Source organism: Mesoplodon densirostris, chromosome 5 (assembly GCF_025265405.1).
Source record: "Mesoplodon densirostris isolate mMesDen1 chromosome 5, mMesDen1 primary haplotype, whole genome shotgun sequence".
In the NCBI taxonomy this organism is placed as follows: domain Eukaryota; kingdom Metazoa; phylum Chordata; class Mammalia; order Artiodactyla; family Ziphiidae; genus Mesoplodon; species Mesoplodon densirostris.
In genome coordinates this window covers 136647807-136673349 of record NC_082665.1, presented here as the reverse complement: position 1 = coordinate 136673349, position 25543 = coordinate 136647807, and the positions used below count along the sequence as shown (strand labels likewise).

At 39.8% G+C, this 25543-nt stretch overlaps 3 protein-coding genes across 4 annotated transcripts in view; 1 reads left to right on the top strand and 2 right to left on the bottom strand.

The window, feature by feature from the left end:
• Nucleotides 1-25543, top strand: part of MED12L (mediator complex subunit 12L) — a 318889-nt gene that overhangs the window by 212661 nt on the left and 80685 nt on the right. The window lies entirely within an intron of this gene.
• P2RY13 (purinergic receptor P2Y13) lies at nucleotides 12308-13318 on the bottom strand. The gene has a single exon (XM_060100199.1). It carries the CDS (start codon nucleotides 13307-13309, stop codon nucleotides 12308-12310), a length of 1002 nt encoding a protein of 333 aa, XP_059956182.1. The 5' UTR covers nucleotides 13310-13318.
• Nucleotides 20509-21528, bottom strand: P2RY12 (purinergic receptor P2Y12). The gene has a single exon (XM_060100195.1). It carries the CDS (start codon nucleotides 21526-21528, stop codon nucleotides 20509-20511), a length of 1020 nt encoding a protein of 339 aa, XP_059956178.1.

Here is a 25543-nt window from a genome sequence, read left to right as displayed (position 1 = left end):
ACTCTAACTACCAGAATAACCAACTGCCAGTCTTAAAAGCATCACTTCAAAGGAGCACATCCCGTTTAGCCTCCTTAAAAGTATGTTGGGCAAAGACCTTCTCTGCAAGTTCTGAGGATTATCACCCCACAGTTCCAGTCGTGGGCATGAATTCGTGTGGAGGAGCTTGTGTGGACAAATATTTCACAGGCTCCTGTTGAGGGAATAAAGGCAGTTCTGTTATCTACCTTAAATTTTAATACATTTGTTACCTGGGTTGACTTCATCCTATTACTGTCAACTAACTTAATATGGTTCTTTTTTTTCTTAATATTAAAGAAAATACCTTTCCTTTGTTACATCGCTGCTGATAATATTTTTCATATACTATTCTGTTTTGAATTTGAAGGGAAATGTTTTGATAATTCAGGGTTATGCACCTTGACTTTGTATGTGTTGGTTTTGTATTAAGATTTCCACAAGGAGGAGGGAAGGAACTGGTGTCCGTGCAGTAGATGGCCCTCTTTTTCTCCTCCTGAGGGTGGGCTGGGCCTGGACTAGCCTTTTCCTGGCCTCAGTCACAGTGGGATTGTGTATTTAAAAGCCTCTTTGGCTGGTGATGCAAAGTCTAATAGTGAGAAAGTTAACATGAGGCACCCTTTATGCATTTGTCTTAAAGCACGTTATGCCGATCTCAAGTTGGGACTTGTTAAAGCTGGTCTTACATAACATTCAAAAAGGGAAGTAGTACAGGTTTAGTCAGAGAAGAGTGTAATGCTTTGATGAAAAGAGCAGCTAAGAACCAGTCCATAACTTTATTATTGTGCAAATCACCAAAAGTTTAACCTGCATAATTTTTTTTCTGCCGATTTTTATAGCAAGTCTCACATTTCATAAAAGCCACAGGGGACTTTATAATAATAATTATCTTGCTGCTTCAGCGGAAGATCCTATTAAATGCAAGGAAGCTATTTTAATAATATTGTTTAGCTATTACAAACCCCAAATTTATTTTGAATATAGGACGATGTCCTAGGATATGTGTTTGTGTTTCTCTACCACCGCAATGTTTAAAAAAATTTTTTTTGTTTCATTTTTTATTACAGGTGATTTTTTTCCTTCTATAATAATGTTACTTTTAAAGGTGTTAAGCCTACAGACAAGTTGAAATTATAGTTCAAGCAAATTTCATCTAAATTTTCCCATTGACATTTTTCTCGCCCTCCCCCCTACCCTCCCCCTCAACACACATATTTGTGGGGAGACCTGTTTGAAGTTGCAGTCATTGTGACAGATGTCCCACCCCTAACTACTTCAGCATGTATTTCCTAAGAACAAGGATATTCTCCTACCTGGAAATTCCCTGGTGGTCCAGCAGTTTAGGACCCCGTGTTTTTGCTGCCGAGGGTGTGGGTTCAGCACCTGGTAGGGGAAGTAAGATCCTGCAAGCCACACAGCACAGCCCCAAAAAACACCAACAAAAAAAGGGTTTTTCTCCTACCTACTCACAAATACTCAGTCTGAATTTTACTCTTTCCCTGTAACATTCTTCATAATTTTTTGAGGCAGAACTAATCAGTGGTCACACATTGTATTTTTCTAGTTTACTCTTTTATCCTTTAGAATAATCTTTTTGAAAATTGGTTTGCTCTGTATTTGCTAGGTCCATCCTGTGGGTCACTTAGTAAGGAGATGCTTTCAGATGTTTCTGAGGCAGTTTGAATATATTAACCTGAAGTCTACCTTGGGGTTTGGAACTTTGAAATCAAATGGGGATATCTATACTCTGGTTTTGGACAGAGACCTGGTTCATGGATCCAAACTCACTTTTTCTCTGGGATACTGGACAAACTCATTCAACTTTTCCCGGCTTCCGTTTTCTGTAAAACTAAGATTCTGGTTTAATCGCAGAATTTTAGGTGAGAATTTCTATAATCTTTCAAAATATATTCTTAAAGAGACAGAAGCACTCAAGGAGAGAATGTTTCTAATGTTTCATCCCTTTAAAGGAATGAAAATAGGTAATGGTGTTGATAAGTCTTCCTAAATCCCAGAATAAACTTTTTTAACCCTATTCCTACCTTCCCCCCCTTTTTAGTGTGAGGCATTGGCAAATGCATTGCTAAGGCTTACCTTGGTCTTCTAGTCATTTCTGCCTTGCATGTGACCGCCTGCTTTCTCCTCCCTTTATTTGGCTTCGCTGCATTGGCCTGGACCTGGGCACAGTGTTGCTTCCTCCAACGCTGCTAGGCAGAGAATTGGTACTGCAGTCTAATTTTCTCTGTCTCTATAATCTCTGATGTATCCATTTTTTCTGAAAGGAAAATGCACACACGAAGGAGCTCTTAGTCCTTCACAGTACATGAACTCATCATTACAAGACAAAGATGAGCAGGGATCTAATTGAAACATAGCTCAGATGATCTGTCTGGGATGCCCATGTCTTTTGTATGTAGCCAGAACATACAACAAGGACTGCAGTAAAATCCTCTCCAGATCTTCCTGTTCCATCTCTCTGTACACAAAAATCGCTCTAACTGTGGCTCACCATCCAGTTGCTGAGAATTTGTGCTGAGTATAATTATTACAAACCCTTTAATGTTTCCTCGTGGAGATTGGTATCTTTAGGTCCCTGTGCTTGAATTACTGTGTTTAATCTGTCATGTGAAATGATTTGTATCTATTAGGTCTGCTTTCAATAAAACAGTTACCTTTTTCTGGTATGAGAACTTAATGTGTAATGGTCAGTTAAAGGGGAGAGATGGTTTGGCGATTGACTCTGGAGATGTGCCTGCATCTGACCTCCGCCCTCATGCTGACACTCTCTTCTATACTCGGCCAGTTCCTCACTTTGGAAATCTTGTGAGGGGCGGTGTCAGCCTTGATAAGAGCTCAGTAACTGGTGTCATATAGTTTCCAGTGTGGATTTCAGCCTCTCCACTTAGGAGCTTTCTTACTTTGGGCAAGTCATTATTATATCTGAGCATCAATTTCTTCTTCTGAAAAATGGCTACCTTGTAAGATGGTAAAGTTTAAATGAGATAATATACTACAGGATAATTCCTACAGTGTTTGAAACTTGGTTGGTACTTAGTGAACAGTAGCTTTTTTTTTTTTTTTTTTTTTTGGTCAGAGGGCAGAGGAGAGTAAGTAAATGAATACGAATGGGGGTGTTTTTATGAATATAAAGTTGGAACGATTAAAAATTTAAAAACATTCCGCAACTAGAAAGTCAAGGTTAAGTTCATAATATTTTGATTGCCCTTAGGTAACCCAGGTAACGTGGATGTCTGACACATCTGACACATGGGTGTTGGCACACCCATTTTCTGACTGAAGCTGGTTCTCTGGGTCGTGTGGTTACACTCACCATGTGATTTACGCCTGTGCTCTGTGGGCCATTTCACATGGAGCATCTTCACACTGTACTGCATAGGAAGCAGGGCAAGGAGCTACTACTCCACCTGTTCTTAGAAACCCTTGGAAAAGGCCGAGCTAATGTAACAGCTGTTCTCATTTCCTCCTTGGAACTCTTGTGAACTGACTGGTCCCTCATGGCGAGAGGAGCTTGTCGTCCCGCCTTTCCTATTGCAGACTGGGGTTCTACGCCACTGCCTTCTTAGAGTGACCACTGACCTCACAGTTGTAGATTCGTCGCATTTAACCTTCCCAAAGTGTGGGATTCTGCTGACTCTCATCTCCTCCTCGAACCACTCTTGTTCCTCAGTTTCCCAAAGAACGTCTCGGTGCTCCTTGTCGGCAATCCCTTCCCCCCAATCCCAGGCATCGCTCCTCTCTTTCTATCTCGTCTGTCCACGAGACTGGTGCAGCATGGCTTCTGAGGTGCTTAGCTCATTCCTTGTTCTCTCCCTTTCTTAGAAAAGATGATTCCCTCGGCTTCTGATCTAACCCTGTCTTCAGAGCCCTGGATCCATATTTTGCTCCTACTGGCATGATTCCTTGACCCGGCTCTCTCACTAGTACTTCATATTCAACACACCCGTCACGATCAAGGACATCACCCAAGCTAATGTTCTTCAAAGCAATGAATCTCGATTGGGAGGGGGTGTGATGGGGATTATGGACCCCATTGAGAATACATTTTGTGTATCAATCACATACGTTTTACATGTAAACCCATACTCTCCAGTGATCTTGGACTCAAGACCTTTGTCTCTTTTTGAAAATGTCTCTGAGTTCCATGTCAGATTTCTTTCCCCTTGGCTCTTGCCTGCATAGATGGAAGACTTCTTTAACTGCTCTCTTGGCCTCAGTGGCTCCGTTAATTCAGAATTGCCTATTGCTGGCAAGTTGATTTTGCTAAAGCACGGCATAGAGAACAGTAGTCTTCACTTCAGCCACCTTCAGTGGCTCACAGAGAACTCCGAACACCCCAGCAACCCTGAAGTGCTGTGCAGTGAGGTCCCAGTTCCCTTCCCAGGCTCGTCTTCCTCGCGCGTGTGCTCAGCCCCTCCGTGGCCCCTCTCGCTCGGCCATAGCACAGCGCCCACCCTCACCTGAGCCTTCCTCCAAACTGCTCAGAGCACCGCAGGGTTCCCTTTCGAAGCCTCTGTTTTTCCCCCCCGGGGTCCAGTTCACACTTCCATCTCCTGTGAGCCCTTGCTCAGTTTCTCCATTGGCATTAGCTGCCTTTTCCTCCGAGCTTCTTTGGTGAGCTAATTATGTCTGTTATTCCACGAACCACGTTTGGATTCAATATGGTCTGTGTGCGGCTTCCAGGGAGGCCAAGGGCCCCGCACGATGAAGGAATGATGGGCTAAATGAGCGAGTCAACCCACTCTTTGGGCTGTTACTCCTCTTAAGGACCAGAGGGGCCCCCAAAGGGCTCAAAAGATCCATGGTTGGTCTGTTCATACCCCTGAGCTATTGAAACTTCTTCTGTGTTGAGACCTCTCCCTCCCTTTTCAGGAGCCCCCTCCTCACCATTCTCACAGCTGGGGCTTGAGGTCACCCCTTGAGGAATTAGGCTTGTCCCGACTGTCAGAGAGGCAGTGCAGCAGAGCCATTGAGGTGTGGTCTTGCGGTCACCTTCCTGGGTGTCTGTCCCAGCTCTGCCTGTGCTTGCTGGTGGGGTCGTGGGCACCAGGGTCAAGGTATCTGTTCACTTGGTACCTCAGTTTTCTTTTCTTTTTTTCCTCCCCAACAGGGAGCCCTGTAGTATCTGTCTCCTGGGGTAATAGTGAGAAATAGAAAGGTGATAACCCCTTGTAAGGTGCATACATAGCATGGTGCATGGCACATAGCGAGCATTCAGTAAAGGAGTGTAAGGTCCTGGGAGGTGCTTGTCAGCTTCTAGGTCAAGGATAATTAGCTGGCAGCATGTGGACCACTATGGTCCACATGTGAAGGTACTGTTTTGTGGGGTTCAGGGAGTGTGAGGGGTGACTACGGAAGCTTTGAAAATAACAGGAAATGTGGCGGAGTGGACTGCATTTATGATTTCTCTTGAAAACATTAGAAGATCTGTGATTGTCAATACAGTGGTTAAGAATATGAGCTCAGGGGCTTCCCTGGTGGCGCAGTGGTTGAGAGTCCGCCTGCCGACGCAGGGGACACAGGTTTGTGCCCCGGTCCAGGAAGATCCCACATGCCGCGGAGCGGCTGGGCCCATGAGCCATGGCCGCTGAGCCTGCGCTTCCGGAGCCTGTGCTCCACAGCGGGAGAGGCCACAACAGTGAGAGGCCCGCGTACCACACACACACACACAAAAACCAAAAAACAAAAAATATGAGCTCAGAAGCCAGAGTCTGAATTAAGAGTCCTAGCCTTGCTACTTATAAGTCGTGTGACCCCGTGCAAGTTGCTTAACTTCTCTGTTCCTCAACTTCTTTATCTCTAAAATGGAAAAAACAATAGCACTTGATAGGCTTCCTGGGATTATTAAATGGAACAGTCTATTTAAAGCTCTTGGCATGCTTGCCTGGCACATAGTAAATAGTAAGTAACGTGTGCTGTTTTTCTTGTTGCTGATGCTGGTTTTACTACTGCCGTGGCTACCAGCTGGCAACCCTGGGCCCCAATTCCCTCCCGTGCCAACAGCTGGCACTGAGTAGTAGATGCTTCCCTAAGTGGGACATGAACTTTCCAGGTAGCTGTAGTTCATGCCACTGCCTGTCACCTTATATCTGTCCTGCTCTCTTTGTAACAATGTTGTTTGTCTCCTGTTGACAGATCTCACCCTTGGGCATTCATGTCCAGGAGTGCAGTGCTGTGCTGTGAATCAGTCCTTACGGATGTATAAACCTCAAGGAACTTTTAGCACAGTGGTTCTTAACATGTGGCCCAAATCGATGGCATCCTTATCTCCTGGAAACTTATTCTCAGGCTTTACCCCAGACCTACTGAATCAGAAACTCTAGAGGTGGGCCTTGCAATCTGTGTTTTAAGAATCCTTCCAGCTGGCTCTGGTACCTGCTAAAGTTTGAAAACTACTGATTTAACACACGTGTCCTCTATTCATATCACCTACATTTGGTTTCCATGTAAAATTTAAAATGTGGAGTTGTGTTTCCAGGCATTTCAATTGATTTGTAAGGGCTGCTGTCTTTTCAGTGTGTACTTGCTTAGCTATTAAACACAGCTGGGTATGGGTTCCTCTGCTGTGGTGCTTTTGTTCTGTTAAGATCTAATCTATGTGAGCTTTGATCTATTCACTTACTGGAAGAGTACAGTTTACCTGGGGTGATGGTCAGGCATTTTTAGAAAGAAGACTTTAGAAAGTTATGGAATGAGCTGCTTTCAAATGCATATGGAATATATGAAGTGATGAGATGAATAAGACTGAGTAATTATTTTATATTCTGATGTCATGATCACTTTATCAGCCATCTAACTTCTTTGAGTTGGGAATTCACACTGCTTCTCTGCCTCTTCCTCCCCAGCCCCCGCCTTTTTTTTTCATTATTTTATTTTTTTAACTTTTTATTTTATATTTGATTAACATAATCAGTATAGTTGATTAACAATGTTGTGATAGTTTCAGGTGTACAGCAAAGTGATTCAGTTATACATATACATGTATCTATCCTTTTTCAAATTCTTTTCCCATTTAGCGTGTTACATAATATTGAACAGAGTTCCCCATTTAAAATATAGCAGTGTGTACATATCAGCCCCAAACTCCCAATCTATCCCTCCCCCAATGCACCCATCCCCCCTGGTAACCATAAGCTAGTTCTCTAAGTGTATGAGTCTGTTTCTGTTTTGTAAATAAGTTCATTTGTATCATTTCTTTTTAGATTCTGCATATAAGTGATATCATATACTATTTCTCTTTGCCTGTCTGACTTCACTCAGTATGACAATCTTTACGGTCCATCCATGTTGCTGCAAATGGCATTATTTCATTCTTTTTAATGGCTGAGTAACATTCCATTGTATATATGTATCACATCTTCTTTATCCAGTCATCTGTCGATGGACGTTTAGGTTGCTTCCATGTCTTGGCTATTGTAAACAGTGCTGCAGTGAACATTGGGGTGCATGTATCCTTTCAGACCATGTTTTTGTCTGGATATATGCCCAGAAGTGGGATTGCAGGATCATATGGTAGCCCTACTTTTAGTTTTTTAAGGAACCCTCATACTGTTCTTCATAGTGGCTGTACCAATTTACATTCCCACCAACAGTGTAGGAGGGTTCCCTTCTCTTCACACCCTCTCCAGCATTTATTATTTGTGGATTTTTTGTTGGTAGCTATTTTGACTGGTGTGAGGTGATATCTTATTGTAGTTTTTATTTGCATTTCTCTAATAGCGATGTTGAACACCCTGTCATGTGCCTCTTGGCCATCTGTATGTCTTCTTTGGAGAAATGTCTATTTATCTGTTGCATTTCTCTACACTAACAGTGAGCGATCAGAGAGAGAAATTCAAGAAACGATCCCATTTACCATCTCATCAAAAAGAATAAAATACCTAGGAATAAACCTACCTAAGGAGACAAAAGACCTGTACTCTGAAAATTATAAGACACTGATGAAAGAAATCACAGACACACAGACATATACCATGTTCTTGGATTGGAAGTATCAATATTGTCAAAATAACTGTACTGCCCAAGGCAATCTGATTCAGTGCAATCCCTATCAAATTACCAAAGGCATTTTTCACAGAACTAGAATAAAAAAATCTTAAGATTTGTATGGAGCCACAAAAGACCCCAAATAGCAAAAGGAATCTTGAGAAAGAAAAAAGGAGCTGGAGGAATCAGGCTCCCTGACTTCAGACTATGCTACAAAGCTACAGTCATCAAAACAGTAATGGTACTGGCACAGAACATAAAAATATACATCAATGGAACAGGATAGAAAGCCCAGAAGTAAACCCATGCACCTGTGGTCAATTAATCTATGACAAAGGAGGCAAGACCATACAATGGGGGAAAGACAGTCTCTTCAATAAATGGTGCTGAGAAAACTGGACAACTACATGTAACAGAATGAAACTAGAACAGTCTCTAATACCATACACAAAAATAAGCTCAAAGAGGATTAAAGACCTAAATGTGAGACCTGGACACTATAAAAGTCTTAGAGGAAAACCTAGGCAGAACACTCACTGACATAAATCGCAGCAATGTTTTTTGATCCGTCTCCCAGAGTAATGGAAATAAAAACAAAATTAAACAAATGGGACCTAATTAAACTCAAAAGCTTTTGCACAACAAAGGAAATTGTAAACAAAATGAAAAGACAACCCACAGATTGGGAGAAAATATTTGCAAATGATGTGACTGACAAGGGATTAATCTCCAAAATTTATAAACAGCTCATGCAGCTTAATACCATCACAGCAAACAACCCAATCAAAAGATGGGCAGAATTCCTTCCCCTTTTACAGTAATTTCTCTTGGTTTCTGAAGACGAATTCTGCATGGGACAATATCCTCTCTCATTTCCCCTGCATCAGGGGTATTTGGAAGGCCTTATCCAATAAAAATGATGACAGTTTAGCTTTTGACAGAAGCCCTTAATTGTGCTCTGAGCTTACAGACTTTATCAAAGCTACTAATGTTTTTTTTCCCCTTTTTCCTCTCTTCTATGTCTCATTAATGGCTATGGTATAGTTCCCCGTTCTGTAAGTATTCTAGATTTTAGTATTTGTGATTGCTAGTCTGGGAAGCTCTCCTCAAATAGTTGCTTTTCATTTTGTGAATGTGATTTTAAGCTGACTCTTCTCTAAGTTTTTGGTAGATTACTTCATTCTACATGTCAGGAACTCTGCTTTTGACTGTAATATTATTATAATGGAATGAAATATTTGCATTTATGGTGGACACATTTCCTATTGAAATTTTATCTTGAAAGATCTTTCTAAAAAATTATATTCAGGGCCTCCCTGGTGGCGCAAGTGGTTGAGAGTCCGCCTGCCGATGCAGGGGATACGGGTTCGTGCCCCGGTCTGGGAGGATCCCATATGCCGCGGAGCGGCTGGGCCCGTGAGCCATGGCCGCTGAGCCTGCGCGTCCAGAGCCTGCGCGTCCGGAGCCTGTGCTCCGCAACGGGGGAGGCCACAACAGTGAGAGGCCCGCATACCGCAAAAAAAAAAAAAAAAAAAAAAAAAATATATATATATATATATATATATATATTCATTATCTATATCCATTTAGTGTATTTTGAAAATATTATTAGAGCTGAAATACATGGATTATATTCCCAAGCATAGTTTGAAATGTGGCTTAGATGCAGTTACTTATAATACATTATTAGAGTCTGCTCATGATTGTATAATGTACTCAGTAAAGGTAACATGGATTTAGTGACATCTCTAATAGTTATTATGACTTAATTCTTTTATTTTAGCAAATGAAAATCAGATGTCAAGGTACTTTCTAAGAGTTTTGGTGATGGTAATATGCTACAGTCACAAATTTTACTTAACCAAAACCAACAATACATAGCTAAAGCATTTTGTCAATAGCTTTAAAACTGAAATGATGATAGACGTTAGCCCCCAACCTATACGTGTACTGTTTAGTAATCCTGCTTCCTTCCCGGTCATTCACTAGTGAACGCAAGAACACCCGCACTTCCCAGGCCCCTGTGTACATGCATAGGAGACCAACTAAAAAGAGCTTGAGCTTTCAAGAAGTTTATATTATCATTTGATAAGGAAAACATCAGTGAAAATGGGCTTCCCTTTTGCTTCTCTAGTATGTAAAAATAAAGCCAGTTTGGTATTTTATCAAATATTTATTGATTGCACAATGAGACACAATCTCTGCTCTCAAAAGTACACATAGGGTATTAAAAGAGTAGATACGTGTATGAGCCAGTAATTACAAAGCGGTGTGATCATTATAATAATTGAGGTATGACAGCATACAGATGATGGAGTGATTGGGTTTGAGGTGGTGGTGGGAATTTAGCCAGATGAGATTTCATGGTTTAAGTGATGGCAACTTAGGGTTCCACAGATGGATAAGAGTTTTCTTGGTGAGTCAGAGGGAAATTTACAAGTGCAATGACATGGGGGCAAAAAAGGAGCATAGCATTTTCTGATAATTATAAACTTATATGAGAGTGTGAATTTCCAAGGATGGAAGAATGCTTAGGAAAAAAGGCCAGAAAGGTGGGCAAGTTCCAGGGCCTTCAGGGCCTTTGAGGCCATGGAAAGAGGCCTGGGGTTCACAGTCTGATGGTTGTATTGGAACTAGTGGCACATCTACAGAGCATGACTACTCCTTTGTACATTTTATCTAGAAGGTGCAAATCAGCATCTACAATTCCAGATAACCATACTTTAGCAGCTCTTTTTTGAACCACAGAGGGATTCAGGAAAACATGGAGGTAAATAAATACAAGTAGGTCACCATCCTCTAAAAATTTCCCAGTATAGATGTTACTGATCGTGGGTCAGCAGTTCTATCTATATATGTACCAAGAATGGCATAACGATGACATATTCTATTTAAAACATTTGTAATTTATCCTCTGTGGGAAGTATTGTGGGAGATACCAAGAAAACATGACATATTTTCTGTCTTCAAAATACGTTGTCTTTCTTAAAAAATCCTAACCATCTTTGGGGGATGCAGTCAAGAATACACCAAGCTAGGGACTTCCCTGGTGGCACAGTGGATAAGAATCTGCCTGCCAATGCAGGGGACACGGGTTCGAGACCTGGTCTGGGAAGATCCCACATGCCATGGAGCAACTAAGCCCACGCGCCGCAACTTCTGAGCCTGCGCTCTAGAGCCCGCGGGCCACAACTACTGAGCCCATGAGCCACAACTACTGAAGCCCACGTGCCTAGAGCCCGTGCTCCGCAACAAGAGACGCCACCGCAGTGAGAAGCCCCCACACCACAACGAAGAGTAGCCCCTGCTCACTGCAACTAGAGAAAGCCCGCTCGCAGCAACGAAGACCCAATGCAGCCAAAGATAAATAAATAAATCTATTAAAAAAAAAAAAAGAGAGAATACAGCAAGCTAGTAAAAGGAACTCGGCATTGAGGGCTGTAACACATACCCAAACAGTGGGAGAGGTAATTATTTTCAACCAGAGACATGAGGAAGGAGCATGGAAGTGCTGGCCCAGGAAGGCTTTGCTGAGTAGGTGGAATAGTCAACCACCGTTTTGCTGGGCAGAGGGGGGATTCCAAAGAATAAGAATACAGTATTCTCGCCCTTGAATTTGTACACACTCAGGATGTAGGCAAAGTATTACGGTGCAGTGTGTTATGTGGCTTAGTAATGGTGCTTGTGCCTCCTATGGCGTAGCTGCATACTGGGGAAGAGGCTGTTTGTAACTGTAAGAAGAAGCGCCTTCATCAGGTCTCTGGGCTTTCTGACCTATTCCCCAGACGTGTTACATCTAGCACCCCTTTCAACCTCTAGCCTCAGTTTTCACCAAAGGACTCTCAAGGTGGGTTTTTGGGGTTTTTTTCTTTTTAAATCAGCAGGTGGGATACAAAAGCAGTAGGGTTGTTTGAATTACACGTGCAGAAGAATGTGAGGTGTTTTAGAGTGGGGGAATATATTTTTTATAATTCGAAAATATGTATTTTTAGGAATATACATTTCCCCATGGTAAATCTTTTCCAGAGTGTAAGTGAACGCTCTTGAAAAGGTGACTTCTAGTGGCTGTTTGCTTCCTGTTGCATCCTCTTACGGATACTTCATTTCAGCTTATGAATAGATCTACGTGGAATTAAAATTTATATAATCCTTTCTGTACGCGAGGATAGTAAAATGTAAGAAAGCATTTGCTCAAAGCTATCTTTTCTTTCACTGCTTACATTTGATTTCCAAGTGAATTGTCTTTTGAAGTCTTGTCAGTCAATTGTTAACCATGATAAAGTTATCAGCTTAGGGTTATGTTGTCTGACTGACTCGTATGATTTTCCTGGGTGGATGCTGCAATCTTTCTCCCTTTCATACATGGTAGCCTCTCTGTGAATTTTTTACATAAGAATATATATATTAAGGGATCCATGCAAATGTTAGTTGCTGCCAAAAAAAGGGTTGTTTCTTTAGCTAGAAACAGTTGATTTTGCAATCGACAGTCAGTCTTACGGTTGGTTTGACTGTGAGTATATGGGACTCTGGCGAAATGAAATGGAGCGAAACACACAAAGAACACAGCCACGACAACAAATACTTTACCTTCTAGCCTTTTGCTGTTTTTGCTGCCCTTACTCTTGGACTTTCTATAAGAATTGTATACCTTTTTTGCAATCACCATGTAGAATAGAAGCATTAGGACAAAAACAGTCCAGAAAATGAACTGGGAAATGTAGTTCACCACTTCATGCCATTTCAGCCCAAGAGGACCCTTTAAGGAGGCACACTTTTTCACAGATGACGGCGTTGCTTCCTTGTTGCTTAAGATCATATTTGGCAGGGAGAGGACGAACAAAAAGAGCCAGATGAGGGTTGAGACCACTTTTGCAAAAGCAGGTTTTTGTACGAAAAATTTTCCAAAAGGTCTGATGATCTTGAGGAACCTGTCAAAGGCTATGAGCCCCAGCAGTGTGATGCCCACGTACATGGTCTCGTAAAAGACGACGGCAGAGAAACGACACACAAAGGCTCTGAGCTGCCAGGGTCCAAGGCGCGCGTCTGAGAGGATTTTAAACGGAAGCATGAGCGTCATTATCAAGTCGGCCACCAAAGTATTTTTGAGGTAGACAACGAAGGTGGAGGAGCTGGGGATGTGAATGAACACCCACAGGGCCAAAGTGTTCAGCAGGGCGCCCATGAAGAAAACCACAGTGTAGATGGCTGGGAACACCAGGTGTGCTGCCTGCAGGTCCCTGGGGCACCTCTCAGACCCGTTGAAGCCCTTCATCACTGTGTCGTTCATGGTTTCCAATGTCAGCTGTTACACATAAACATACACACACAGTAAAACAAGAAGCATTTCATGATTTCAAAACACTACTTGTTAAAAGCAGACTTTAGGTTTGCAGCATAGTAGCACCTTACACGTATTCATCCCATTTAATAGATCATTTGAGAAGTCACATGTTGTTTCTGGCCAGAATTTTTAAAGCACATAGTACCTTTTTGGTACTTGTAACAGTACCATTACTTTCACACCCTTATGAAATCTAAATAACCGGTTCTACCCCATTCACAAGTTCGACTTTTGGCATGGCAGTAAAACAAAGCTGGCTAAGAGGTAAAGTTATTCATGTCAGATTGCTGTACATTATGTAATTTCCTAGGCTCATAATCTAAGGTTTGTAGAATGTTAACCTTAAAGCATTTTTCCCCCTTGAACATATTCCATCATTTATAAGCAAGCCACTCATAATAACAGTTGAAAGTCACCTTTGTTTGGGAGGATACTCAGCTCAGTGTCTTCCGATCGAGGCAGTCATTAGTTCAGCCCATGAAGGGCATGTGAAGCAAATGTCGTTCTGCTTTCTTATACCCAGTTTCCTTCCTCATTTTCACGTGTGCAGTGTGATCCATTAGGACCTCTTCATATGCAAACCTTTGGGGGATTTTCTAATAAGGAAGCTCTCTCATTTTAAACTTGTATACTGTTAATCTACTCTGGTTTGAGTAAGTCAGTTTAGTTGCAGTTGTTTTTATATTTTCTCATATAATAACTTTCCTGCAGTTTATCTTCTCTACATGTTCAATGGAATTTTTAGTGCCTTTTGTATATAATAATAGGGAGAAATGTAAAGAAAACAGCCCCAAATTGTAGGAGAATAAGAGTTGACTCTAAAATCAGACAGCATCGTCATCTGCGTCCTTGTAGCCTGCTTTTTTCAGAAATGGGTGTTCATTAGGTATGACCTGATTATTTCTGTAGACATGTTTCGTAGTCTTTTGGTCTTTCAATCTCTGAGAGATAAAAGGATGTATTGTCTAAGAGTTAAGGGCTATAAGACCCAAATTTTGGCGGGTTAGAATTCCAGATTCACCAATTACTGAGTAGTAGATAATAGACAAATGATTTAGTAGCTCTGTGCCTCATTTTCCCCATCTGTATAATGGGTTTAATAATAGTACATACCTCAGTGTTGAGAGGCTGAGATGAGTGCCTAGAATAGTGCTGACTATATATGAAGCGTGAAAAAAACGTTAGCCACTCACTGCTCTGGTGAGCGAATTGCAGATTTAAATGGAGATATACTATTTCACTTATTAGAAAGCCATTTTTGGAAGTCTTTCTGTATTTGTGATTGTATGCAAAGTGCTGAAAACTTCAGGAATTTCATCAGTCAACCTTGGGTCGAGTTCTATAAAATTTTTGGAAGTATGTAATTGCTGCTTTTGTATCGAGAAAGCTGTTGTCTGTGAAGAAATGTTTGCTCGCCAGATAGGTAAAGGGAAAGAAGAAATCAGAAGATCCTATGCAGGAATGTGGAGTTCTCCATGGTGAGTTTCACTTCATATTTCTTTCTATGAGTTTTGCCACAGAATTGGACCAGACTGTCGCGTTGGCTTGATCGAGCATTTTGGGTGACTTAGCTTGGAATTCTGAGAATGAAATTACATATCCCACCGGACATTTTTATGAGGGAATAGGATGCCTGATAATTTTGGTTGGAGCTACCCAGTGTGGTGGCACAGTCTGAAAAATTGGTGTTTGATTCAAATAAATTGATTCTTGGAAAATACAGATTCTGGATTGTAATAATGTAACGGAACATAATTTAAACATGTATCCTTTTATTTGCTTCAGTAGAGAATAAAAGCAAACTTAAAAAAATTTAAGTAGAGGAATTAGACCTATGTCAATTGAGTATAAATTTCCTGATGGCTCCAAATCCATTATTTAGATGCAGGTTTGGAATAGTTTCAATTTCAACAAGGGAAATGCTGTACAAGATAGTTTCATAATATGAAAACTGGAAATCACTTTTTGGTCAAATTTCAAAATGCCGAAATGTGGGAAATCTAAGAAGAGGAACTAATTTACAGTGGCATTTCTAGAGTTACAGAAGTATCTTCTCAAATGTAGTAGGTTTCAAAATGTTTGAGTGTAGTAAGTATCCAACAAATCACTCCCTCCTTTATGTCCATGTGCTTCAAACGTATTAGCCAACAGTCTCTTAGTTCACAGTGGTGCTGCTGCCCCCTGAGGGAGGGTGCTTCACCCTTGTTGCCATATCTTAGAGGCTGTGATGGGACAGGAGCACTGCCTCAGGAGCCAGAGGGCCTGGGTTCATTTCCTTATTCCACCTTTACTTGTGACTTTGGTCAAGTTACTGATGCTGTCTGTGAAACCAGTGCCCCCTTTTAACAATGAAAATAAGTAATAGTATTTGCTTTATAGGGTTGTTAAGGGGATAAAATGAGTGAACGTTTGCCAGGTGCTTTGAATAATGTCCGTCAAATGGTACGTGTTAGTAAGTTTCTTATTAAATGAAATTAAAAGAAAAATGGAATACCGTGTGCACCTGTGGGGATAGTGCACAAAAGACAGGAGTGAATCACAGAAGATAACGGATGGAGGGTCCTAGAAATTATTCCGATTTGGCAAGCTCCTAAACTAAACATTTAAAGTCCTATCAAGCTCAAAGGGAATTTAGTCAAAACCAATTAAATCACACTAGCTATACTTTCTAAGTGATTATCTGGTCTTATTTAATTCTTACAGCAGTCTCAGAGATCCGTCCCATTTTACAGATGAGAAAATGGAGGCGCAGACGTTAAGCAGTTTGCCCAAAGTCCTGCAACCAAAGCCCACTGTAAACCCTCATGGTCTGGTTTCAGAGCCCCCGCTTGGAACCAGCCTCTCTCTCTCCTGTCTTCCAGAAGCCAGAGACAAGGTGAATGTGGAATTGTTTACCAAATTCTGGAGTTTTTGAGCTGGGTATTACTGATTGATGAGTGAGGAGATACAATCCACTATAAAGTTTCAGGGACTTGTGAGACTCTTGGTCTCAAAGTGAGGTGCCAGGTTGAAAACATAAATTGGTTCATAGCAGTAGGATCAGGAGAGAATCAAATATGTAAGGAAAAGTCATAGAAATTAGAAGCCTGCCAAATGGGAATAAACTACTTTTTGCATTTGCTGTCTCCTTAGGGATTGTCTTTTGGATCAGAGTCAACAGTATAATGTTCATGTTGATGTAACCACTACCATATAAATGACAATTGAAAAGGTGTGGAAGTATTTGCTTTCATTTGGAATGAAAGTCAAAGTGGGAACTCCTGTACTCATAGAAGAGCCTTTTACTTCCCCTCAAAGGATACCATGGTACTTTCTCAGATTATATGAAAGTGTTTAAAATCCCACAGTGAATTAACCCATGGTGGTAATAATCTAAAATAAATTATGCACTTTAACATTAACTGTAGTGATCTGTGTATAAATAAATTTAATATTAGAAAATCTCTACATATAACTGGAAACAGGCAATAAATTCACACTATTATCTGAAACACATATATTAATATCCAGTTTCATAATTTTATTATAAAAGGGAAACCAGTTTAAAGAATTCAAATATAGACATATATAGTAGAAAGTGAAAGTTAATTCCCTTTACATATACATACCAGTGTGTGTGCAAATATATATATTTATGTATTGACATATTAGATCTTTGTTTCTTTCATTCCATGTTAGTACATGAAGATTTGCTAACAAGTTTTTTTTTTTTTGTTACACTATATAAAGGTACCATAGTTTAGTTAAGCTGTTACTGATGGACGTTTAGTTTCTTTTTTTCCCCATTTTTCCCCTATTGAAAACATGCTGTAGAGCAAATACCTCTCCATGTATTTTTGTATTTTGTTCCAATATTTATAGGAAGTTTCCTAGAAGTGGGATTACTGGATCAAAAGCTATGCATTGCAATGTTAAATGATATTTTCAAAAAGCTTTCCAGAAAGACTGTACCCATTTATAGTCTCACCAAGTAGGATTATCCAGCATTATTACTAAAAATCTTTTAAATCAGTTCTAAACTTACAGGTGAAAAAAGCCATGTCATGTAAATATAAATTTATTTATTAATGAGGATATATATCTTTTCATATTTTCATTGCCTATTTGTATTTCTCCTGGAAATTGATTTTTTTCTTGCCCTTTTCCCATTTTCTAAAAAAAAGTCAGGCTGTTTCTCACTTACTGGCTTGCAAGTATACTTGCATATGTTTAGTTCCCACCAGCCTCATTGTAATCCCAGTTCCCACTTTGGGTGTTACCAGATCATCTAGGTCAGCCGTAGGAACCTGTAGGTGTTTTCAGTGCAAAACTGCTGAAACATCGAGATGCATGCATGAAGAGGGGGTTCTTTCTCTACATAGGGCCTTTCTCCCTGTTTTTAGAGTTCTAGTCCAGGGGTTGTCAATCTTCTAAATAGCCAGTTAGTAAATATTTAGGTTTTGTGACCCTGCAGTCTGTCACAACTATTCAACCCTGTTGTTGTAGCAGGAAACCAGTCATAGATAAAACCTGAGTGGGTGTGGCTTGTGTGCTAATAAAACCTTATGGACACAAAAACTTGAATTTCATACTTTAATGCAGCGTAAAGTTTTATTCTTCCTCCTGATTTTCCTCCTGCAAACATTTGAAAATGTAAAAACCATTCTTAAGTCACAGGCTGTACAAAACAGGTGCTAGGGTAGATTTGGCTTGTAGGCTAGAGTTTGTCACATCTGCCTTAGACTGTTTATATAAGAAACCACTGAGAGAAACTTCCAATAACCAGCATCCTTAGGACTTGTTAGCCACTAAGGCTATGGGCAAGACTACATTTTGTTTGTCTCATCTTCTGAACCTGAGTCTACAAAATTTGGCATCTCCCTCTCTCCCTCTCTCCCTCTCTCCCTCTCTCCCTCTCTCCCTCTCTCCCTCTTTCTGTCTCTCGAAGTTATTGTGAAATGTGACATGTATTGTGTATATTAAAATTATTAAAGCTAGAGATAGTGACATTTTCTGTGTATCATGAGTGCTCCATAAATACTGATCTCTCAGTCTGTCTTGAATGGGATCAGTTTGATGTTTGATATAGAAGTATCAACAAAGTGTGATTTAGAGTTTAATGTAAATTTTTCATGTTATATATAAAAACATAGATAATTCCAAACATTTTACAATTCCCCCCCCCCCCACAAAACTATTGTAATACCATTAGCTTTTCTGTTTTTTTTAATTTTTTCTTTCCCTTGTGGAAATCGTCATCTCAGTGAATGAGTTTAATCCAAAATGAAAGATTATTCAGGAAATCTCTGCCCATCCTGTAGTCTCCCGACACCTCATGTGATCCTGGCACCGTGAGGTGGCCAGCTTTCATCCACTCTCTGCCCCTGACTTGATTGGACTGAGGAGTAAATCTGTCCTTCACTTTTCCCATATACAAAGTAAGATGGTCAGGTTAGTTGATCCTTAGTTTCTCTTCCAGCTCAAATATCCTGGTATTCTTACAGAATGTGCTTACTCATATGACATTAGAGTGAATTGCATTGGTTTACCTGGCAGAAATGGCTACTGCCTTTGCCCCAGCAGTAGGTCAAATATGCGTCTTTTTTGATGCATGCCTCTAATGTGCATCTCCACTGACATCCAGTGCTTGCTTGCAGAAGTGTCAGAGAAGGAAATGTGGCTGCTCAAGAATAGATACCATCTAGAGAGTTAAATGAGTTCAACTGTGTACTGAAATTTAACTCAGCAGAATAAAATAGATTACTATTGGAGTTCAGTGAACTTCCTTTTACTACAACTCACCATTTTTATTTCTTCTCACATTATATTTAGATATTGGTTTCTATGCCTTGTATTTGGGAATCACCTCTGAGGATCCTAAATAATTGAGATAAATCCTGTCCACTTCCAAGTGTGTTACGTATTTTTTTTATAATAAAAAATAATATGGCTTGTGGGGAATCAGACTACATTATAAGTTTGACCTATTTTTTCATTTACATATGAACTAACTGATGTGAAGTGTCACCTTCAGAAGAGATTTTGCCCAATAGTGTGTAATAAAACGGATTGTGTTGGCAGCTATCTTTTCTTAAAGGGGTTTGTTTGATGTAGGCGTATATGAAAGATGAGTCATAGCATCTATTATCTTTGAACAAAGAAATCCCCACAAAGTATGTTTTAGAGTTTAATGTAAATTTTTTATTATCTACACAAACAGGTAATTCCAGACATTTTCATCACTTTCCTGCTAATAGTTATACTGTTCAAATGCATAATCATATTTAACTTGTTTTTCTCATAAGGGAAATATTCATTAACCCAAATCGCAGGCAGTTTCTAGAAGCTAGTTAATAATGATAAGTATTGATGATGGTATTGTATTTACTAAAGTTGTCAAAGTAGTTGCAAACTGGTTTCTCTGGTGTTAAGGATATATTCATAAGTTTTTGGTATTAGAATGTCATAAGGCAACTATTTTAATAACTGTGCTATTTTTGCTCTTTTTCTTGAGAAGGTAGTTTTAAAACTTCTATCTTCTTAATGAAAAAAATTTAGTCTCATCAATTACCATTTCAATTAGTTTAAATCCCTTAAGTTTTTGCTTATAATTAAAAGTTAGTAGTTACTGTTCTTTGCATGTCCCAGTTACTTATGAGTATCACAATAGGTCAGCATTTGGTTAAGGGACTGGGATATATATACATATGTAAGTACATGTAAGTATATATACATATGTAAGTATATAAGTATAATATTTGGTCAGAAGATTTTATCAGATTTATCATTCTTAGTTGATTATAATAAGTTGACAGTAGCATTGTGATCAGTAATATATTTTTAAAATTACCGGAAATGTTATTATATGGTTACCCATTTTGCCAAAACTCTACACGTCTGACTTCTGTGTAGTTTTGCAGGTGGCATGGTGAGTGGGTGCAGTTTGTTTTGCTACACAGCTCCATGTTCAGTTACTTTTCTGCATTTTAAGATTGCTTTCAGTACCGGACAAGTAAACGAAAATTGCTTGTGTCACCTTCTGTGACCCGTTTCAAGAGTTATCGTTACTAACTCAGCTACTTCTTAGTCAGTATTAATATTTTCACCTAGTGCTTGCCTGTTAGGAGCTCCAAACACTAGTAGACTTAAATATTACCTCAGTTTGTTTACATTGGGGTCTCTTCACTTGGGTCACCACCATCCTGTCCTTTTTTCCTGTTTTTATGGGATGGAGATGACGCCGAATTGGAGCATCTCAGCATGCTCATCAAGGAATTTTTGAAGGATTTGCAAAGGAAAAAGTAGATGAATGGATCCAGGCACGCGTTTAAAGAAGTTAACCAGAGAGTGCTTTCTTTGACGTAGAACAGAGTATTCTCAGCGGAGCAGTCAAAGACGTCCCGGGTTTGACTCAGGGTGTAGGGAATTCGGGCAAAATGGAAAGGAACGAAACAAATAAAAAACACAGCAATAATAATGAAAACTTTGATGTTTACCTTTTTCTTGGGGACTCTGCCGACGCCCCTGGTTCTCACGTATGACTTGTACAGTTCTTTTGTAATGAGCGTGTAGCATACAATGACAATTAGAAAATTAATCCAGAAAATGACTTGACAGATGTAGTTGACTATTTCATGCCAGACCAGACCAAACTCTGATTTCAGGAATGAGCATTTCTTCACATTCTTGTCACTCGGCCTCCTGTTGGTCAGAATCATGTTAGGCAAGGAAAGTAAGAACATGAACGCCCAGATGATGACAGAGAGAATCTTAGCCCCCAAGAGATTGTTGGGGTTGGATGTTTTAAATGGCCTGGTGGTCTTCTGGTAGCGATCGATAGTTATCAGTCCTAGAAATGAGATACTGATGTACATCGTGAAGTAAAATACAACGGAGGTCACTTGGCACACAAAGGCTCTCAGCGGTCCTGTTCCCAGTTTGGCATCGCTGAGGATTTTGAATGGAAAAGTCAGAATCATGAGAAGATCAGAAATGACTGTGTTCTTAAGGAAAATAATAAAGTTGGATTTACTGTGGATTTGAAAGAAAATCCTCATTGCCAGGCTGTTTGTGATGAGTCCAACGAAAAACAGCACGGTATAGAAGAGCGGGAAGAGGACCTGGGTGATTTTGTAATCTCTGGTGCACAGGCTGCCATTCCCAGCCGCAGTGGTGAGGTTGTCCATGGCTTGTGTTTCTTCTTTGCTACCTAGAGGGGGACAGAGGGGATGGTTATTATCAGTCCCAGATACTCGATTTCACTCTCATCTCTGTGGGTAACATTTTTGGACAAAAAGTGAGGTGTCTGAGCCTCACTGGGACAGTAAGAACACAGAAAATTAAATCTCAAAATATTTCATGGTGACAAATATTTTATCTGTAGCAAAATAAAATAGCCTGAAGAACATTGTGTGAAGGCATGGCTACTTTGTGTTTCTTATTTTTTGAATGTTTGCCTCTTGTAGGACATTTTTGATCTTAGGCAAAAGTGCACCTACATAAAAACTAGAAGAGAAATATTCGGGTTGTGCTTTATTCTTCTGCAGCTTCATTTCCATGCCTTCTAACTTTTTTGTTTCTATTCACAGTCACTTTTCCTACACCATCCTGTTCCTGGACTTCATTTCCTCTAGTACCTTCAAAGGGTTCTAAGGAGAAATGACTGATAATTGCTGAGTGGAATTTTAAAAGTAAAAAGTGAAAAGAAATTTGTATAACATCACTTGTGGAAAAATTATTGTTAAATAAATAAAAAGCAGAAAACATTTTTTTTCTTTTATAATTGGAAGGTATTTCTGCTTCTGTATTGCTCAGTCATCCATTCAAAAATCAGCCTCATAGAGACTGTTCTTTAGCTCCAAATATTTTAACCCATGTGTATCTCTTTTCCAACTTTGCTCAGTAAATTTTAAGGTTTTACATACGTTTTCTTGAATATCATTCAGTGCAAATTTTTAAATGCTAAAAAAATAAGGAAATGGCTTCTGTATGTAGTCATCAGATGGCATTCCTCAGAACAGCCTGGGCATACTTTCTAGATTTATAGAGTGTATATAATGGTAATTAAAATAAAATACCAAAATCATGTCCTTGTCTGGTTCCCTAGGTTGTTATACCACAACAGGCAGCTATAAAGGAAATTAACACTTGACTTGAATACATTATTTGGCATCTAAGTTTTGAAATTTAAAATGAAATTTGTAAAATTTTAATTCATCAAAAACAAATGGAATTGATTCTATATAAAATATTATTCCTAAATATAAGACACGGTAATGTTAAAGTACAAATGTCTAAATTAAAAAAAAATGCTTCCATTTAAAAGATTGAAATATAACAAAGGCAGCACTAAGTTCTCCCAAATGTCAGTGGAATTCTTTTTTCCATCCTTTAATTACTGAAAGTAGAACAAGTTAAGATTCATGTCACAATATGGCTTCAATTTTCAATACCTCCTCATCTGTTTAACTTAAACAAACAAACAAACAAAACCTAAATAAACCCTAGTATTTGACACAAGATCACTGACTTAACCTTCCTTGCTACTGCTATTTGCCTTTGTTTATGCCCTGATGGTTTTGGAAATTCTACTTTGGGAATGCTCATTTTGCATAGACTGTAACTTATTTAATAAGCATTCTTGGTATTGAGAATTTCGGCTCCCTCTATCTATATTAAATTTCATTTTACACTCAAGGTAAAAATAAGTAAGACCATTTGAATTTTATTTCCATGTTCTGTATAATTTTTTTTTTTTAGTGAAGAAGTTAATGGTTATCTCTAACATCATTAATGCAGCTTGTATTTTAATTTATATTCCATATAAGTAACCTGCATTTATATTGCTATTAAAGTTTTCCAACTTTAAGAAAACTTGAAAAAATTTACACACACATCATAGTGCAAATACATATACTTGTCAAATACTTCTAGAGATAAAGTTACCTGGTTACTCTGTTGATTCTGAAGGATTTGAATGTATCCAGTATGTGGTAGTTAATAAAACCTGCAGAGTGGCATCTGGTTATTTTCCTTTTAATGTCTTAGTTTAGCTGTTTACACTCTTTATGATAGACAATCTTCTGAGCTTTCATCAGTAAGGTCTTGAGTGTTCTGGAGAGAAATAGAGGGAGAAAGGAAGAGGACTTCACAATCAGAAATTACCTTCAGACACCGTGGACTCAAAGCTATGCAGACGCTGTGTTTCCGTCTGGCTGCTTTTAGGACTTCTGCTTTTATTTCCTTGGGAAATATGGGGCAGGGAGGTGAGAAGTCATCTTTTAAAAAGCAATTTAAAATCTTGTGGTTTTTTACTGAAACCTGCCATAGAGTTGATGCTTTGTGAGTTCTTTGGGTTATTTCCCATGAAAATGATAAATCCAAGTGGAGATCAAGCCTATCAATGTCTGCTTCCTGGAGAAGGTTGCAAACTTGCTTTCTCAGATGTTTATTTACCTGGAAACATATGTGCTCAACACTGGGTGATATATTGCCTTTTAATAAGTAATCACATTTTAACTCGTAATGTGTGCTCCTTCGGGATGTTAGGTTTCTTGCTCTTTGGTTTTTTCCTGGTTAATAATGTCATTATTTTAAATCTGTGTTTGAGCATCTCTTTGTAGGCGACACAGTTTCCCCCCATTATAAATTTTAAGATTCTAAAATTACATTAAGAAAGAGAAACAGTTGTATCCATTGCCAGGCTTATTATATAGTGTCTTTCATGCTTTTCTTGAGTAAAATTTAAATATAAACAAATTATTATTACTTTTCTTTTGACTTTGCTTTTGTTTTTTTTGGGAAATATATCATTAAATGAAGGGGCTGTGGTATCACTATTACCTTTATGTAAATATTGTGGGCACTCACGCATGTGTACACACTCGTACAATATTTCAAACTGTAGTGTCCTTCTGTTACCAGCAGATCCACTTGGGTAGGTGTCTTTGCTGTGAACATATGTTTTAGTTATTTCTTTCTTCTGAGTTTTGAGTGTGTCTGTCTCTGTGTAGGTTAGATAATCTTCAAGGATGGTTTTTAAAGTACAGAACAGCAGCTCAGCGTCACCTGGGGAATCAGGAGAAATGCACTTTCTTGGGCACCAACCTAGCCCCAGTGGATCAGAAACTCAGGAATGCACCCCTCACCTGTAGTTTCATGAGCCTTCCAAGGGATGCTCATACACACTCAGGGTTGAAGACCACTGATTTAAACTACCTGAGAATTTTGTTGGCATTATGGATTTGAAATCAAGCTATGAATTGGGGTAATTTCAGTTGGAAATGTCAGTCACGTGATGATCCCTATCTGTTATTCATCTAGAGGTGTCAGTTTGATGCTATACTTTTATTTATTTATTTATTTATTATTTTTCTTTTTGCGGTATGCAGGCCTCTCACTGTTGTGGCCTCTCCTGTTACGGAGCACAGGCTCCGGACGCGCAGGCTCAGCGGCCATGGCTCACGGGCCCAGCCGCTCCACGGCATGTGGGATCTTCCCGGACCATGTGGGATCCTCCCGGACCGGGGCACGAACCCATGTCCCCTGCATCGGCAGGCGGACTCTCAACCACTGTGCCACCAGGGAAGGCCTGATGCTACACTTTTAGAAAATTAACTTATTTGTTGGTTTAGAGAGACTGCATACTTTTTGAAAAACCTTTTATGCTACATACACTTCAGAATAGTAACAGCCAACTTTTGATTTCTTATGTTGTCATGAATTAACCCATTTTATGATCTCAACTGTTCTGTGAAGTAGATAATCATCTTGTTTCTATTCTCTGGATGATGGAAACTAAGGAGCAGAACAGCAAAGTTAGAGATCCTGTTCAACCCATACTGTCTGATTCCAGAGCCTGCATCTGTGACCACTGTGTACAAAAATCTTCCCCATCTCACTGTCTCCACAACCCCTCCCTACGCGCCCCACCCCTACACTGAGGCCCAACAGTAAGAGGTCAATGCCATGAATGGAATGGCTGCACTGTTAAGAAGCTAGGAGTCGGGCCTCCCTGGTGGCGCAAGTGGTTGAGAGTCCGCCTGCCGATGCAGGGGATACGGGTTCGTGCCCCGGTCTGGGAGGATCCCATATGCCGCGGGGCGGCTGGGCCCGTGAGCCATGGCCGCTGGGCCTGCGCGTCCGGAGCCTGTGCTCCGCAACGGGGGAGGCCACAACAGTGAGAGGCCCGCATACCGCAAA

Bases quoted from the DNA above. Each gene is read 5' to 3' on its own strand.
- P2RY13 (XM_060100199.1), bottom strand. From the start codon at position 13,309: ATGAACGACACAGTGATGAAGGGCTTCAACGGGTCTGAGAGGTGCCCC.
- P2RY12 (XM_060100195.1), bottom strand. From the start codon at position 21,528: ATGGACAACCTCACCACTGCGGCTGGGAATGGCAGCCTGTGCACCAGA.